The sequence below is a fragment of the Caretta caretta genome, chromosome 4 (genome assembly GCF_965140235.1).
Source record: "Caretta caretta isolate rCarCar2 chromosome 4, rCarCar1.hap1, whole genome shotgun sequence".
Taxonomy (NCBI): domain Eukaryota; kingdom Metazoa; phylum Chordata; order Testudines; family Cheloniidae; genus Caretta; species Caretta caretta.
Window position 1 is genome coordinate 128,253,949 of NC_134209.1, and position 13,503 is coordinate 128,267,451.

At 39.9% G+C, this 13,503-nt stretch overlaps 1 protein-coding gene across 12 annotated transcripts in view; it reads right to left on the reverse strand.

Annotated features, from left to right (window-relative positions):
- The window catches only part of JAKMIP1 (janus kinase and microtubule interacting protein 1), a 257,217-nt gene that overhangs the window by 91,800 nt on the left and 151,914 nt on the right, over positions 1-13,503 (reverse strand). For all 12 annotated transcript variants that reach the window (XM_075128044.1, XM_075128043.1, XM_075128035.1 and 9 more), the window contains 2 exons: positions 3,245-3,454; positions 2,297-2,416 (listed from right to left, as the gene is read on the reverse strand). In XM_075128044.1, the coding sequence (XP_074984145.1) occupies positions 2,297-2,416; positions 3,245-3,454 (330 nt within the window). The remainder of the gene's footprint in view (positions 1-2,296; positions 2,417-3,244; positions 3,455-13,503) is intronic.

The window sequence follows — 13,503 nt, forward strand, 5'->3', positions numbered from 1 at the left end:
AGCCATTGCAACCAGGGAATTCGGGGCTGGGTGGAAATAGAACCCTTCAAATTCCTGCATAGGAACAAAATAGTGCTTTTCCATGCACTTAACCACTGGTGGTACTGAGGCGGTGGACTCATGTCAGCTCAAGGAGTGCATCCTTAATCAGGAGGCTCGCTCTCCCAGGGACAGCAGGCTGCAAAATGTCTAGCAATTTGAGTGTGTTCTCCTGAAGAAACTCCACGTGGATGCCAAGGGATGAGACTATGTGGCATAAAAGATCCTGGTACACTTTAAAGTCCTCTGGAATAGAAGGGGAGGGTGAATCAGGCAGCCTGGCACCATCCTGCAACAAAGATGAGGGTCTTGGCTGGGCCACAACTGACTCTTGCTCCCAGGAAGAAGTACCCAGGAGGGAGGACTCTGGTGGCTCTGCAGGGAGGAAGACCACCAATGCTTGGGCTTGCAGCTGATCCTCAGTCACCCCCGTCAACCTGGTGGGTAACTTTGGCTTAGATCGGAACAAGGAGCAGGATCTCCGCAAGCAAGTAGTATCCCACTGAGTCCAAGAACGCCACTGATATGGGTAGAACATTGGTGGCCAGTAGGGGCCGGGTCAGGGACCTCTGCCCAGCCATGGGGCACGTGCCAACCCTGGTCCATATTGATCCACTGGCCCTTGGAGCTTATCAGGTGATGCAAAGTGGGAAGATGATGATCCTGACTTGGATTCATAAGAACCCTGGGATCTTGGGGACAAGGGTGGAGTGATGCCCGAGGGAGCCAATAGGCAGTCCAATTCATCTGACGTCCAGAATGAGGCTGGAATTGGTGCCCCCCGATGAAGGAGGTACCGTTGGTACTGAGCATGCTGGTGCCACAGGCAGTGGCAGTCTTGGTGCAAACAGCGGTACCAAAGCACCCAAGTCTGTCGATGTGGAGGGTGGCGAATGCCACCGGGGGAGCCTCTGCGGCATCAAATGCAGAGGGGCTGGAGAAGGTCCTGGTGCCAAGGTCCCCTGTACCAATTCCAGGAGTGTCTGGACACGGTGCCAACACACATGACTCTGCTTCCATTGCAGTCAATGAAAGTTTTACCATTAACTTTAATGAGAGCAGAGTTAGACCAACACTGAATGCTTTTGAAAATTGCACCCTAACTATGCAGGAAAATACATTTCTTAAATGCTCCTCATTTCCTTCCATTTCTAAGTTGCTCTCTCTCATCCACAATACCTCCACTTATTTCAGGAGTTTCCCTGGAGATTAGGCAACGGTAGATTTTTCCATTAGAAAAACAAGCTTTGTAGCTCTTAGCCAGCATAAGACGTTCACAAAACAATGGTGGCATTGTCAAGTTTCATTACTTCAAAGAGTAATACAGTAAATTAGTTACATAGATTACATACTTGTCATGGTGCAGTATATTACCAAATGCTGCATGCAAGCTACCACTCATAATTTTATGCCCACTTTGTGAGAGAACTATTTGTAGACAGTTCTGAAGAAGATGAAAAGGAGGAGCAATCATTTCAAAACCTTTTCCAAAGTTGAGTTTATGATGTTAAATTTCCTCCTCTTTGAAAAAAGAAAGTGACTTTCACATGGAATGACAGCCTGGAGGACAACAGTTTTAGCTCTGAACCCTGCAAATGCTCCATCCTTGTGCCCAAATGAACCATTCAGAGAAAAGGAAAAGCATCCAGAAAATAGCATAATACTGTTCTCTCTCTACACCAGCAGTTTCAAAGTCCTGGCTGATTAGCTACCATAGTGTTAGACACCTTAGAAATAGGAGACAGAAAAAAATATTCCTGGGAAAGACATGAGGAAGAAAGAAATGCTGAATTGGCAAGAAAATTATGTAATTATTTAATTATTTTAAATTATTTATTATTATTTAATTATTTAAACATCTTCACTTCAGCTGATGACCTCTACAGGGGTCATGTTTGGGTGTAAAGGAACACCGTTTCTTCCTGGAATATATACGTATTAAGTAAAACTAAAAAGCAATAAAGACAAAGGTTAATTTTTTTAAAATCAGTTCTTAAGGGACCTTGTAAGAATCAAACGAAAAAAAATAGTGATTATCTCAGTCAAGCTACTTGCAAAGAATGCATGTGATGAAAGGACATACAACAAGGGGACAAGAAATAAGGGAAAGTAAATCAACCAAGTAAAAAATCTTTACGTTTCAGTGTGTTAGCAACAGAGACAAATAGTTAAACTCTGCCTGAACACACAACTTCTCTAAATGCCATTAAAATATTGTCCTGCAAGTCATCATCTGTGTTATTACTAATTATTTTACCAGTTCATTTCTTTCATCTGCTAAAAGGGTATTTCTGTCTTCCAGCTTCCGTATTACAGCATTCAGTTCAGCGATTTTTAGTTGAAATCTCCTTATGTCTCGTTCATCCATATGCTGTTCCTTTAAAAACATACAAACCAAAAAGGGATTTTTTTCCCTTTCAAATATCGTTTATTACACAGAAACATGTACTTAGATTATAGCAGGCAGACTTTGCATTCAGTGTATGCATACAGCATGGATACTGTAGAGAATATCTATAGGCATTTGTATCATTGACTGGAAAATATTTTTTAATTGATATGAACTGTTGCAAATATTTCTTATAAGAGTCACAGGGTTGTATAAGTTGAAAAAGGGTAAGCAGCCAAAAGATTAACTCGAAGCTACATCACGTAAAAAATTTAAATTAAACCTTAAATTATGAAAGTAAGATCTACTACTAGTGTTCTTAGTACTGAGTTATCTCAGTCTCATGCCACAGTTAATAGCACGGCACATAACATATTTATAAGATAGCACAGTACAGATTTGGAAAAGAATAAGTACAAATTCCCTTTTAATGTCTACGGCTGTTGTATAGAATAGTTCATATTCATAAAATAAATAAATATATGAAGGAAACAAATGGTTCGTCATTGCAACTGAAGAAACATACGTAATCAGCCGTCAATTACAAGTAATAACCTCACATTGTGGCCACTTTTTACCAGTTTAAAGTCAAATGTTTTAAACATTCTTCAAAATTCAAGAGGCAAGTGGAGTTTTTAATACTCAAAAAGTGGAGTTACTTTTACTGCAACAATGCAATGTACAGTGCTGTTACCAATGCAATGCTCCTTTGGCAAGGATTAAACATAACTCACAATTCTGTGGTTTCACAGTATCCGGAAACGCTGAGAAAGTAGATACAGTAACTGACCTATGAAGACTATCTGCTTCTCTTACCGGGCTTCCCATCATTTCAGTGATATCCCCTACTCCAGCAGGAAGTTCCTTCTTGGGGCTACCATGGTACCGTTCTGCCTCCTTCACTTGGACAAGCTGTTCGTCCAAAGCTTCTTTCTGAAGAAGCAGCTTTTGTGCATGGCCTGCCTGGACACCAAGATCTTTTTCTAAAGCCAAAATCACTCTGTCTTTGCCTTTTATCTCATCCATCTGCAAGGGAACAGAGCAAGAGAGAAACTTCTGTAACATTTCCAAGTATTTACAACAGGCAGCAAACATACCCACAAAAGAAAGTTCTGCTCTGAAAACTACAGTGGCCACCTAATTGTGACTCTTTAAAATCAAGCTGCATCTACCTGAAATAAACATTCTTTTTCCTGCAGAAAACATCAGTCTTCCATTTGCTAAGGTCCCAATCCAATGCCCTTTGAAATCAATGGTTACTTCAATAGAGGTTGGAGTAGGCCCTATATAACAAAGTGCTGGAAGCTAATAAATGAGCCAGCACTCTGATCACTTAGGCACCAATCAGCTCCCCTGGAGAAGGCTGATTGTGTCTATGGAACAAATTAGCTGACCAGGCTAGTGAACCAATTAGCCATCAGATGAGAAGTATAAAAGAAGACACAGGAAGGCAGTGAGGGGGAAGGACCTGGGCTAGCTGAGTTCTCAAGGAAGGGAGATGCCTGTTCCTGCTTGGCCCAGTAGGACAGAGCCAGAAACCTTGCAAATACTTTGCTGCACAAGACTGTATTGGTGATGGGAATATAAATAAATTCATATAATTTGTCACCTACTGATGGCATCTGAGAGGTTTCTGGGGCTTGCCCTATTATGCTCTACATGAGGTAGGTATAAAACAAAGAGAAAAAATACTCTCTATTTGAGGATGCATAGTTTCCCTGGACAAAAAAAGAACCTTTCTTCACTATATTCTGGGAAAGATATTCACCTGTGGTGCAGAGGGCCAGGAGGAAGCCAATGTACCGTTTAAATCCCAACTACGCCTTATTTTGAGGCTTAAGTGATACTTCAGCCTCCCGCTGACCGTCTGTCTAGGAGTGAATTTCAGACATGACGAATGTATCCACAGACAAATGCTATTAAACCAAAATGTGTACATTTAATCCAAAATTCGGAAACATACTTAACTACCTTTCTTCTTGCTCCTTGTGATAAGATTACAACGTAGATTAGTCTTTGCATAGAATGAAAAAGGAAATGTTTTATATCACAGCACCCTGAGTTGGTAAGACACTATTTCAGCATGGTAGGGAGAAATGTTTCCCTAAATCCTATCTATGTTTACCCAAATGTGTTGCTCACACATCTCAAAACTACACAGAGCATACTATCAGCAGTAAACTACTGTAGCTTACACTGGATGTGCCCCTCACAGCATCAACAAATTGACTTTGGTAATATTCCAAACGCTGAGGGAAGTGACAATCTACACTAGTTACTATAGAAACAGATTTCTTAACATGTATGCTAACAATGTACCATATATTTATTGGGAATGTGCTACATGCTTTCTTTTTCAGTGTATTACCTCATTTCCTTCCTCCCCCCAAATGTAAATCCATGGGATCATTAGGGAAAAAAACCCCAAATTAAGTCATATCATATGTACCATATTCTTTATCCCAATCCTACATTAAGAGTGCATCAACCTTAAATAGTCAAGTGCTCAAAAGTCAGGAAATGCCAGAATTAAGGCTGTCCTAGCAGTTGTAACTCTGGTGCTTGTATGTTTGCACTGCAATAAATTCTTTATTACATGATCACAGACTATTTGTTTTCTTAGGGATTCTTGCCTTACTCAGTTCCAGTGAATGAGGCAAGACTATGCACTGACTCAGGCTGGTACCTTGCTTCGGGCACTGTAGAAGTTGGACCCTGTGAAGCAAATGAAGGCATGATCCACGGTAAGAGGAAGGACAAGCTGCTTGTTAAGAAACTAGACTGGTCCCAGAAGATCTGAATTCTACCACTACCTCTGCCACAGATTTCCTAAAGGACTCTGGGTAAGTCACTTAATTGTTCTGTGCCTCAGTTTACCCACCTCACTAAATGCCTGAGGACAAATTAATTAATGTTTGTGAGGTTCTCAGCTATTATGGTGATGAGTGCAAAAAGGAAAGGTTCTCAAAAAAGAAAAAATTCTTATTCATGGAACGATTTGTATGATGTGTACTCTTTGAAGCATGGGGCTACAATGAACAACAATAAAAAAAATATTGAACAGCTGCCTCATTCACTGAGCACCATCCATCAAGTGCACTGAACCAGCCAGGGGTCCTTTGGGAAAATAATATCTGATCATGGAACTAAACACTGTGGGCAAAATTTTGCTTTCAGTTACACAGGTGCTGTTCCCATTGAACCCAATGAGAGCCACTCCCATGCAACGGAAAACAGAATCAGGCCCTGTAACATAATGCATACGCATAAGGAGGAAGAATTAAAGTTGCATGGAAAGCCTTAATTTTAGCAACTGCTATCTTCTGGGCGCTTCACTTTACAACCCTAATGTTCTTTTAATTTAAATTTTAAATGGAATTTCGTAGCTGTTAAAAAAAAATGAAGAGACATTTCAGCATGTGTTGCTATTTGCTAAACAACAGCAGAATGCTCTGTTCTATGTAATACATACAATCATTGAGGAAGAAACTCAAGCCCTGGTCTTTTTTCCATGTACAGCTTCACAAATCATATTCCACAAGCCCATACATATTAAAACTGAAGTTCCATGAAGCAAGAGATGTTTTGGGGTGTGTGGTGAGGGGCCAGCGGGAGGGGTGTTAAGCAGAAAAACTGCTTCCCTCCAGCCCTCTCTTTTTCCATGCTTAAAAACAGAATCTATTTTGGTGAAACTTTCAAGCAAAAATAATCACATTTCAGGCAAAAAAGTTAAACCTCAAGAAAGTTATAAGAAACTGAAATGACCCCTTTGACTGGAAATGTATGGGCAACCTTACTAAAGGCTTTGCTCCACCTATTTTTTAATACACACATCTATACACACACACACATCTTGTAATGCATGTTTCATTACAGCCACAAAGAGAGAGAAGAGGAAGTTTTGAAGCAATCTTGCACAGTTAATTCAATACCTAAAGATAAACAGAACAGTGGCACAGTTGCAGTTAGACACCCATCTGTCTTATGTTGTTATGAGCAACAGTATCTCCAGGTTGAAAAAGAAACATATCTGAAGATGGAATAATAGAAGAGTAACTGTTGTTATCTTGGAAGGTTTTAGACAGACAAATTGCATCTTTTAATGGTGAAGGAATATTGTGTCTATTTATTGGGTGAATCTATATTAAGAAAAACATTTAAATATGCATTTTGTATCCAACTCTCTTCTCTTGGATCCTTTTATTTCTATCTTTACTAAGAGAGAGTTACGAAATATCTGATGCAGTATATTCTTTAATGACAGAGGTTAATCCTATTTCAGCAGTTTAGGCCAAAATTCAATTCCCCCCTTCCCTCAAATGAAAAGTTTCACCTTTCATCTGTCCAACATAACTAATGCAATCTAGCTGTTTCCTCACTTTCACAGCCTCAACCTGTCCCCACCACTGCCTCAGGATTTCTGCCTTCCTTCCACCCTGACCAAAAAGCAGCAGACTTCTCCATTTTTACTTGTCTCCCCATTATATACAAAGACTAATGCATTGCCAGAGGGACTACAGTACATTCAGTCTAACATAGCCTATAGCCTTGTGGAAAAAAAGTTAAGTGTTGCCCTCTGATATTGCATACAGTAGTCTAGATTTTGGCTACATGAGCACACATACAAGTCATGTACAAGTGTGCACAGCCAATACTTAGTATAAAATAGACCAATCCTCTAGCTACTCTGACATAAATCAGCTGATAAAAGCCTCTGGGAGCCCAAACTGTATCCATCGGTTTTGCTTAGGTGTGGTCTTGACACTCCCATCTCCTCTGGCAGTAGCAGAGGGCTGGGCATGCCAACTCTATGGCACTGGAGGATCCCCCTTTGCACAGGAGTGGTCTTGCCAGAGCTGGTCACACTGAATTTACAGGCAGAATGTGCTGGCAGCGTGGTGCAGGTTTTATTTAATAGGGAAAAAAGGAACATGTTCCAGTATTAAAGTGACTTAATTATAATGAATTAATCTCTTTGGATACTTTGTTAGGTACTATGCTAATTAAACACACAAGCATTTTGACAAAGTGCTTGATTCTTTATACCTATCTTACATGAGTGTAGCACTATTCGCTTTAATAGACTTACTGCTGATGTATGCTCATTCAAATGAGTAAGCATCATCTCTCCTCCCCGCGAGGAAATACCTGCAATGCTTGAGCATTTGAGCCAGAATCTGTGGTTCCATTACAGTAACATTCATGCACCATAAGGGATTCTGAATTTGGTTGCATTACGTGACCGACAAGATTCTTTCCAAACTGGGTAGTTAGGTTTTGAGCTCAAAAAGACACTTTTTCAGTTTGGCAGATCAAGCATGATGCCTGTAATTAAGCCACATAACAGGATGATATAGGCACTCGCCATTGCTCACATTCCAATAGCATTCGAAGGCTTTAGACAATTCTGATCTTTTCGTTTACATAACACTGAATAGTGCACTTGCACGTAACGGATGTAGGGGGAAGAGGTGGGGCATCACCGGATTCAAACTGGTTTGAAATTACTCATTTTGATTATAACTATAATCTACTACACGCCCTGACCCCCAAAGTAGTGTTATGGGGAAAAGTGGGGTCACCCACCAGTGGCTGCAGAGGTATATCAGTGCAAAATCACAGCATAGGGTATTCCAATGTAATTTTAGAGTAAATATTGTGCAGTTGGTTAAAATTACAATTTTCTAAAATATCATTTCTAATTTATATTTAAAGTACGTTTGTTGCATTGTCAAATGGTTAGTTATTAAATATAGCAATCACTTTTATCATTTTGGTGAGGAGATGGCATTAGTAGTCTGTGTCAACATCAAAACCGGCTTTCTAAGAACAGGTATTTTCCCCCAACCACTGGGAGAAACAACCAGAAACGAATGTTTCATAGAATCATAGAATATCAGGGTTGGAAGGGACCCCAGAAGGTCATCTAGTCCAACCCCCTGCTCAAAAGCAGGACCCATCTCCAATTAAATCATCCCAGCCAGGGCTTTGTCAAGCCTGACCTTAAAAACTTCTAAGGAAGGAGATTCCACCACCTCCCTAGGCAACGCATTCCACTGTTTCACCACCCTCCTAGTGAAAAAGTTTTTCCTAATATCCAACCTAAACCTCCCCCACTGCAACTTGAGACCATTACTCCTTGTCCTGTCCTCTTCCACCACTGAGAATAGTCTAGAACCGTCCTCTCTGGAACCACTTCTCAGGTAGTTGAAAGCAGCTATCAAATCCCCCCTCATTCTTCTCTTCCGCAGACTAAACAATCCCAGTTCCCTCAGCCTCTCCTCATAAGTCATGTGTTCTAGACCCCTAATCATTTTTGTTGCCCTTTGCTGGACTCTCTCCAATTTATCTACATCCTTCTTGTAGTGTGGGGCCCAAAACTGGACACAGTACTCCAGATGAGGCCTCACCAATGTCGAATAGAGGGGGACGATCATGTCCCTCGATCTGCTCGCTATGCTCCTACTTATACATCCCAAAATGCCATTGGCCTTCTTGGCAACAAGGGCACACTGCTGACTCATATCCAGCTTCTCGTCCACTGTCACCCCTAGGTCCTTTTCCGCAGAACTGCTGCCTAGCCATTCGGTCCCTAGTCTGTAGCTGTGCATTGGGTTCTTCCGTCCTAAGTGCAGGGCCCTGCACTTATCCTTATTGAACCTCATCAGATTTCTTTTGGCCCAATCCTCCAATTTGTCTAGGTCCCTCTGTATCCTATCCCTGCCCTCCAGCGTATCTACCACTCCTCCCAGTTTAGTATCATCCGCAAATTTGCTGAGAGTGCAATCCACACCATCCTCCAGATCATTTATGAAGATATTGAACAAAACCGACAATATGCATCTTTCAATGAATGAGACTCAATACAACCATGCTGAAGAAGATCTCCTTTGGCAAATATCTCATACTTGCATGGATAACAATAAGATTAAGAAAGAGACCTTTAAAAGAGGAACTTTGGCCTCTCAAAGTTGAAAGAAATTACCAGGGAATCAAAAGCTAGATTTACCAAGACAGTAACATGCTCAGTTTTTCAAAGTGGAAAAGGCCAGGTGCTGCACTGCCAAGTATAGGATCTTCCTCTCTACTCATCCATCTCAAAGCAATCTCCAAGCCAACTGTAGAACAGAATATACAGTGCTTTTCCCAGAAGCCAAATGTTTCTCGACATTACATCCTTGAGATTAAGAATAAGGATACCTTGACAGTGAGACAGATTAGTTGCTGGACAAGACTTCCAAAGAAGGGAGGTGAATTTCAGATAAAACATTTAAAGAAGGAATTAATAAAGAACAATGTCCTTTATGCTGCAAGGGAACAGCTCAGAGGACCTAAAAATGGTCTCTGTCAGCTCTGCCATCTATGATTCTATAAATACTACTTGTGAACACAAAATATGGAGTGGGGAAGTGAACTGGGCAATGACTGTAGAAACAGACATTCTCTACAGTAGATGTATTCAAAGCATGTTTTGTTGCTAATACAAATAAGAGCATCTAATGCCAAGATCTAGGAACAGTAAAAAATGGACAAAGAGTTACGTTTTTAAAAGTGCCCAAAAGTCCCTTTGTGACTTGAATGCCAAGTCATGCAGTGATTTAAATTTCTTTTTTAACCAACATTTTACTAACCCTCACCCCCCTTTTTTTTAAGATATGATATAAGCTATAATGCTTTAAGAGCATACATTTGGACACGTTTTGTAGAAACTTCCCGATGAGTAGGTTATTCCACAAGTGTTCATTACAAGGATTCTTGCATATTTCTTTGAAGCAACTGGTACTGGCAACTGTCAAAAACAGGATAGTGACTAAAAGATGGACCACTGCTCCAATATATTATGGCAATTCTTATGTTCACTGAGAAAGATGTCCAAAGTTAGAAAAACCCAAACTACTATTTATCATGGCAGGGAAAAATGAAATGGGGTAGGAAGAACAACTAAAACTTTTAAAACTAACAGCGTTCTATCTAGATTCCCTGGCTTAAAATACTTCATTCTAAGGACTTCACTCATTACTTCATTCATTTTTGTTACGAAAGAAGTATAAAGAATTACATACTTTGTAAAGAGATATGAAAGATGAGTCACATTTCAGGCCTACCAGCCTTGACAATGTTATGTGTGAATGCTAAGAATAAAAAAGGGATTCTTAAGTCATAATATAGGAGCTTGCAACTGGATCTGCTGGGTTCATGGTAAAAAAATCTCATGGTGGAATGTTTTATCCTTCAGCTTCTGGGCTGAAGCGTAAAAATCTTCAGAATGTTTAGACAACTAGTAATTTCAACAATGAAATGCTGAATGAGGAAGTAAGGTCTTTGCAGAAGGTTAGTTTATCCTTGGAATGTAACTGTGAGACTGTCTCTGGAACAGATGGCAAGATCCACAGCAGAAGGCTACCACTTGATATGAACAGCTGTGCACGACAGAGAGACATACATGTTTAAGGGAAAGACTGTAAGAAGTACACCAGGGACTCCACTCTGCTCAGACCTGCATGACTGAATAAATCGGGGTGGATCCCCGGAACATCCCCGTTCAAGCCCCCTTGTACTCCGGTACAGGAGCAAGGCACAATTGTAGCCCTTGCACTGAGAGGGACCAAAAATCTTCAGTGCAGCACTGTTGCTTCAGAGAGAGGAGAATGCCAAGAGGAGCCTCTTCCCTGCTCTTCAAAGGCAGTGGTGCAGGCTGCATGCAGGATTTGTGTGCATAGTGCACCTTGTCAAAAGGTGGTGCAGTGGCTGATGACCCCCCTATACTCCTGGAGTTTTTACAGGAACAAGGTGCCTCTATACCACCATCAGCGTGGGCAGTACCTTAAAGGTGTAATTTAACACATGTAATGTGTAGATCCTGGGCTCCCTATAATCAGGGTCGCCCAGAGGATTCAAGGGATCTGGGGCAAAGCAATTTTGGGGGCCCCTGCCCTGTCTCAGACCTCAGACTTCAGACATTCTCGTGGGGGCCCCTGTGGGGCCCAGAGCAAATTGCCCCACTTGCCTATAATTAGGAAACTGGAGTATTTTCTTAGAAGGCTATTTGGATGAAACACAACATTTGTTTCTGGAGAGTTAATCTTTTGCTAGTGATGTTTTTGTGTTGTTTTGTTTTTAAATGAAAGATAGTTACCTGAGAGCTCAGAAGGGGAAAAGATTTCTCTGAACACACTATCAATCTAGAAGCGTTTTATCCCTTTAAGAAACTGGACAGAACTCAAAAGTTTCTAAACTGACTCTGATTACCTGTGCAACAAATATGCATGTTATTATTCTGAGTTGTTACAGACAGGCGCAGTAATCTCTGTTAGAGCTGTGTGGAGAATGGCAGTTCCCTTTCAGGAAGGATTTTCAGATTTTGAAATTTAGCTTCATTACAAAATGGAATGAAAACTGAAAATATTGAAATTTGCCACAGAGGAAAATTCCACATTTTTATTTATTTGTTTCAAGTAACTGAAAGGTTTCATTTTGACAAAATCAAAAAGTTTCATTTCAATTTATACTTTCTTATGTGTACAAGTTTGTATTATCATGTATAACAGAATACAAACTAAGAAAATAAAAACAAAAAGTCATTTCAAAACACGAATTTGAATTTTTTTGTTCTGACAATGTAAAAAAGGGACGTTGCAACACTGTTGGAACTTTTTCCCTCCTCTTTCATCTAAATGAAATTCCAGAAAAATCTACTTGATTTTGCAACGCATTTAGATTTTGACAAAACTACAGATTCTAATGCAGTAAGGTTCTGCCAAAGTTTCTCTGGCCAGCTCTACTCTCTGTGAAGGCGCTGAAGTGGAAGTTCTTTCCAATTCATATAATTACATCTTTTGGACTTGGAGGTAATAAGGATATTTAATAATTGTCCATCTAGCTTCAAAGGCACACAGCTGATCAATGCTGCTCTTGAAAAGAAGTATTTCTGCTCTGATTCAGTTCACTGCAGCAAGGATTTCTTTTTTCCCTTACCAGGATGAAGGTGAAGTAATATCACATTACAGTTCAACCAATTATGTGAGGCTATCACAATGTATGGTTATACAGTAGCAACAAACAATCCTAATTCATTTCACGTTCAATATTCCAATCTTTGTAAATATGGGCTTGATCCTGTGTCCAGTGAAGTTAACAGGAGCTTTGCCACTGATTCAGTGGATGGAAAATCAAGCCCCATGGGCTCAACCTTACTCTCATCAAAATCAATGAGTCTTTCCATTTACTTTATGCAGAGCTGTTTTCGGGACTTGATAATTAGTAGGACTACATGAACACAATACTCACCAAGTTTGTGCATGTGAAAGGATTGTAAGCTCTGACTTTATAAGGGCTTTTCTATTAAAGAATTACATTACCTATCCAAAACAAACTAAAGTCTAGTTACCTTCAGCACATAACAGAAACAAAATGAACATTCATTCATTAACACATACACACACGTAAACGTGAACTATGTGCCTAACTTGTCCCAAATTTTATGCATATTACTGCATAAAGTGAAACTGACCAATACTTCAGCTTCCCTCTTACTAAAATAATACAGCAAATGAACAGAGTGCAAAATGAGTGACCAAATCAATTTAATGCATTTGTAATGACTATCCTTTGCATTATTTTCCACAGGAAGCAGCATTAAGCATCCACTGTGTATTTTAACACAAAGAGGTTTGCTCTGTCTAATAAGGGTCCTGCTGGTAGCTGTATCTTCAGAGTCACAAAATGAATGAAATTTTATTTGTTCTTTTCAACAAATACAAGAATGGTAATCTCCTTTCACTTTTATACAGTCAACAAAAATGGTTTGTATTGTGCTACAAAACACACCAAGTGTCTGGTTGTAGTGGCTTAAAAGGATTTAATAGAAAATGTGTAAGCTTTAGGTGATACTCAAGTAAGAGCAACTAAGATATATGTTTTAAAAATTAATAATTTAAAAGTTTAGATTGAGTAAAACATTAAACACTAATTTTAGTAAAATCTACTCTATAAGCAATTCAGTAAACAGAACATTTTGTCTTCAGTGTTAATCTGAGTTCTATTAAGTTTCTCCAGTACCAATCCAAGATGTAGGT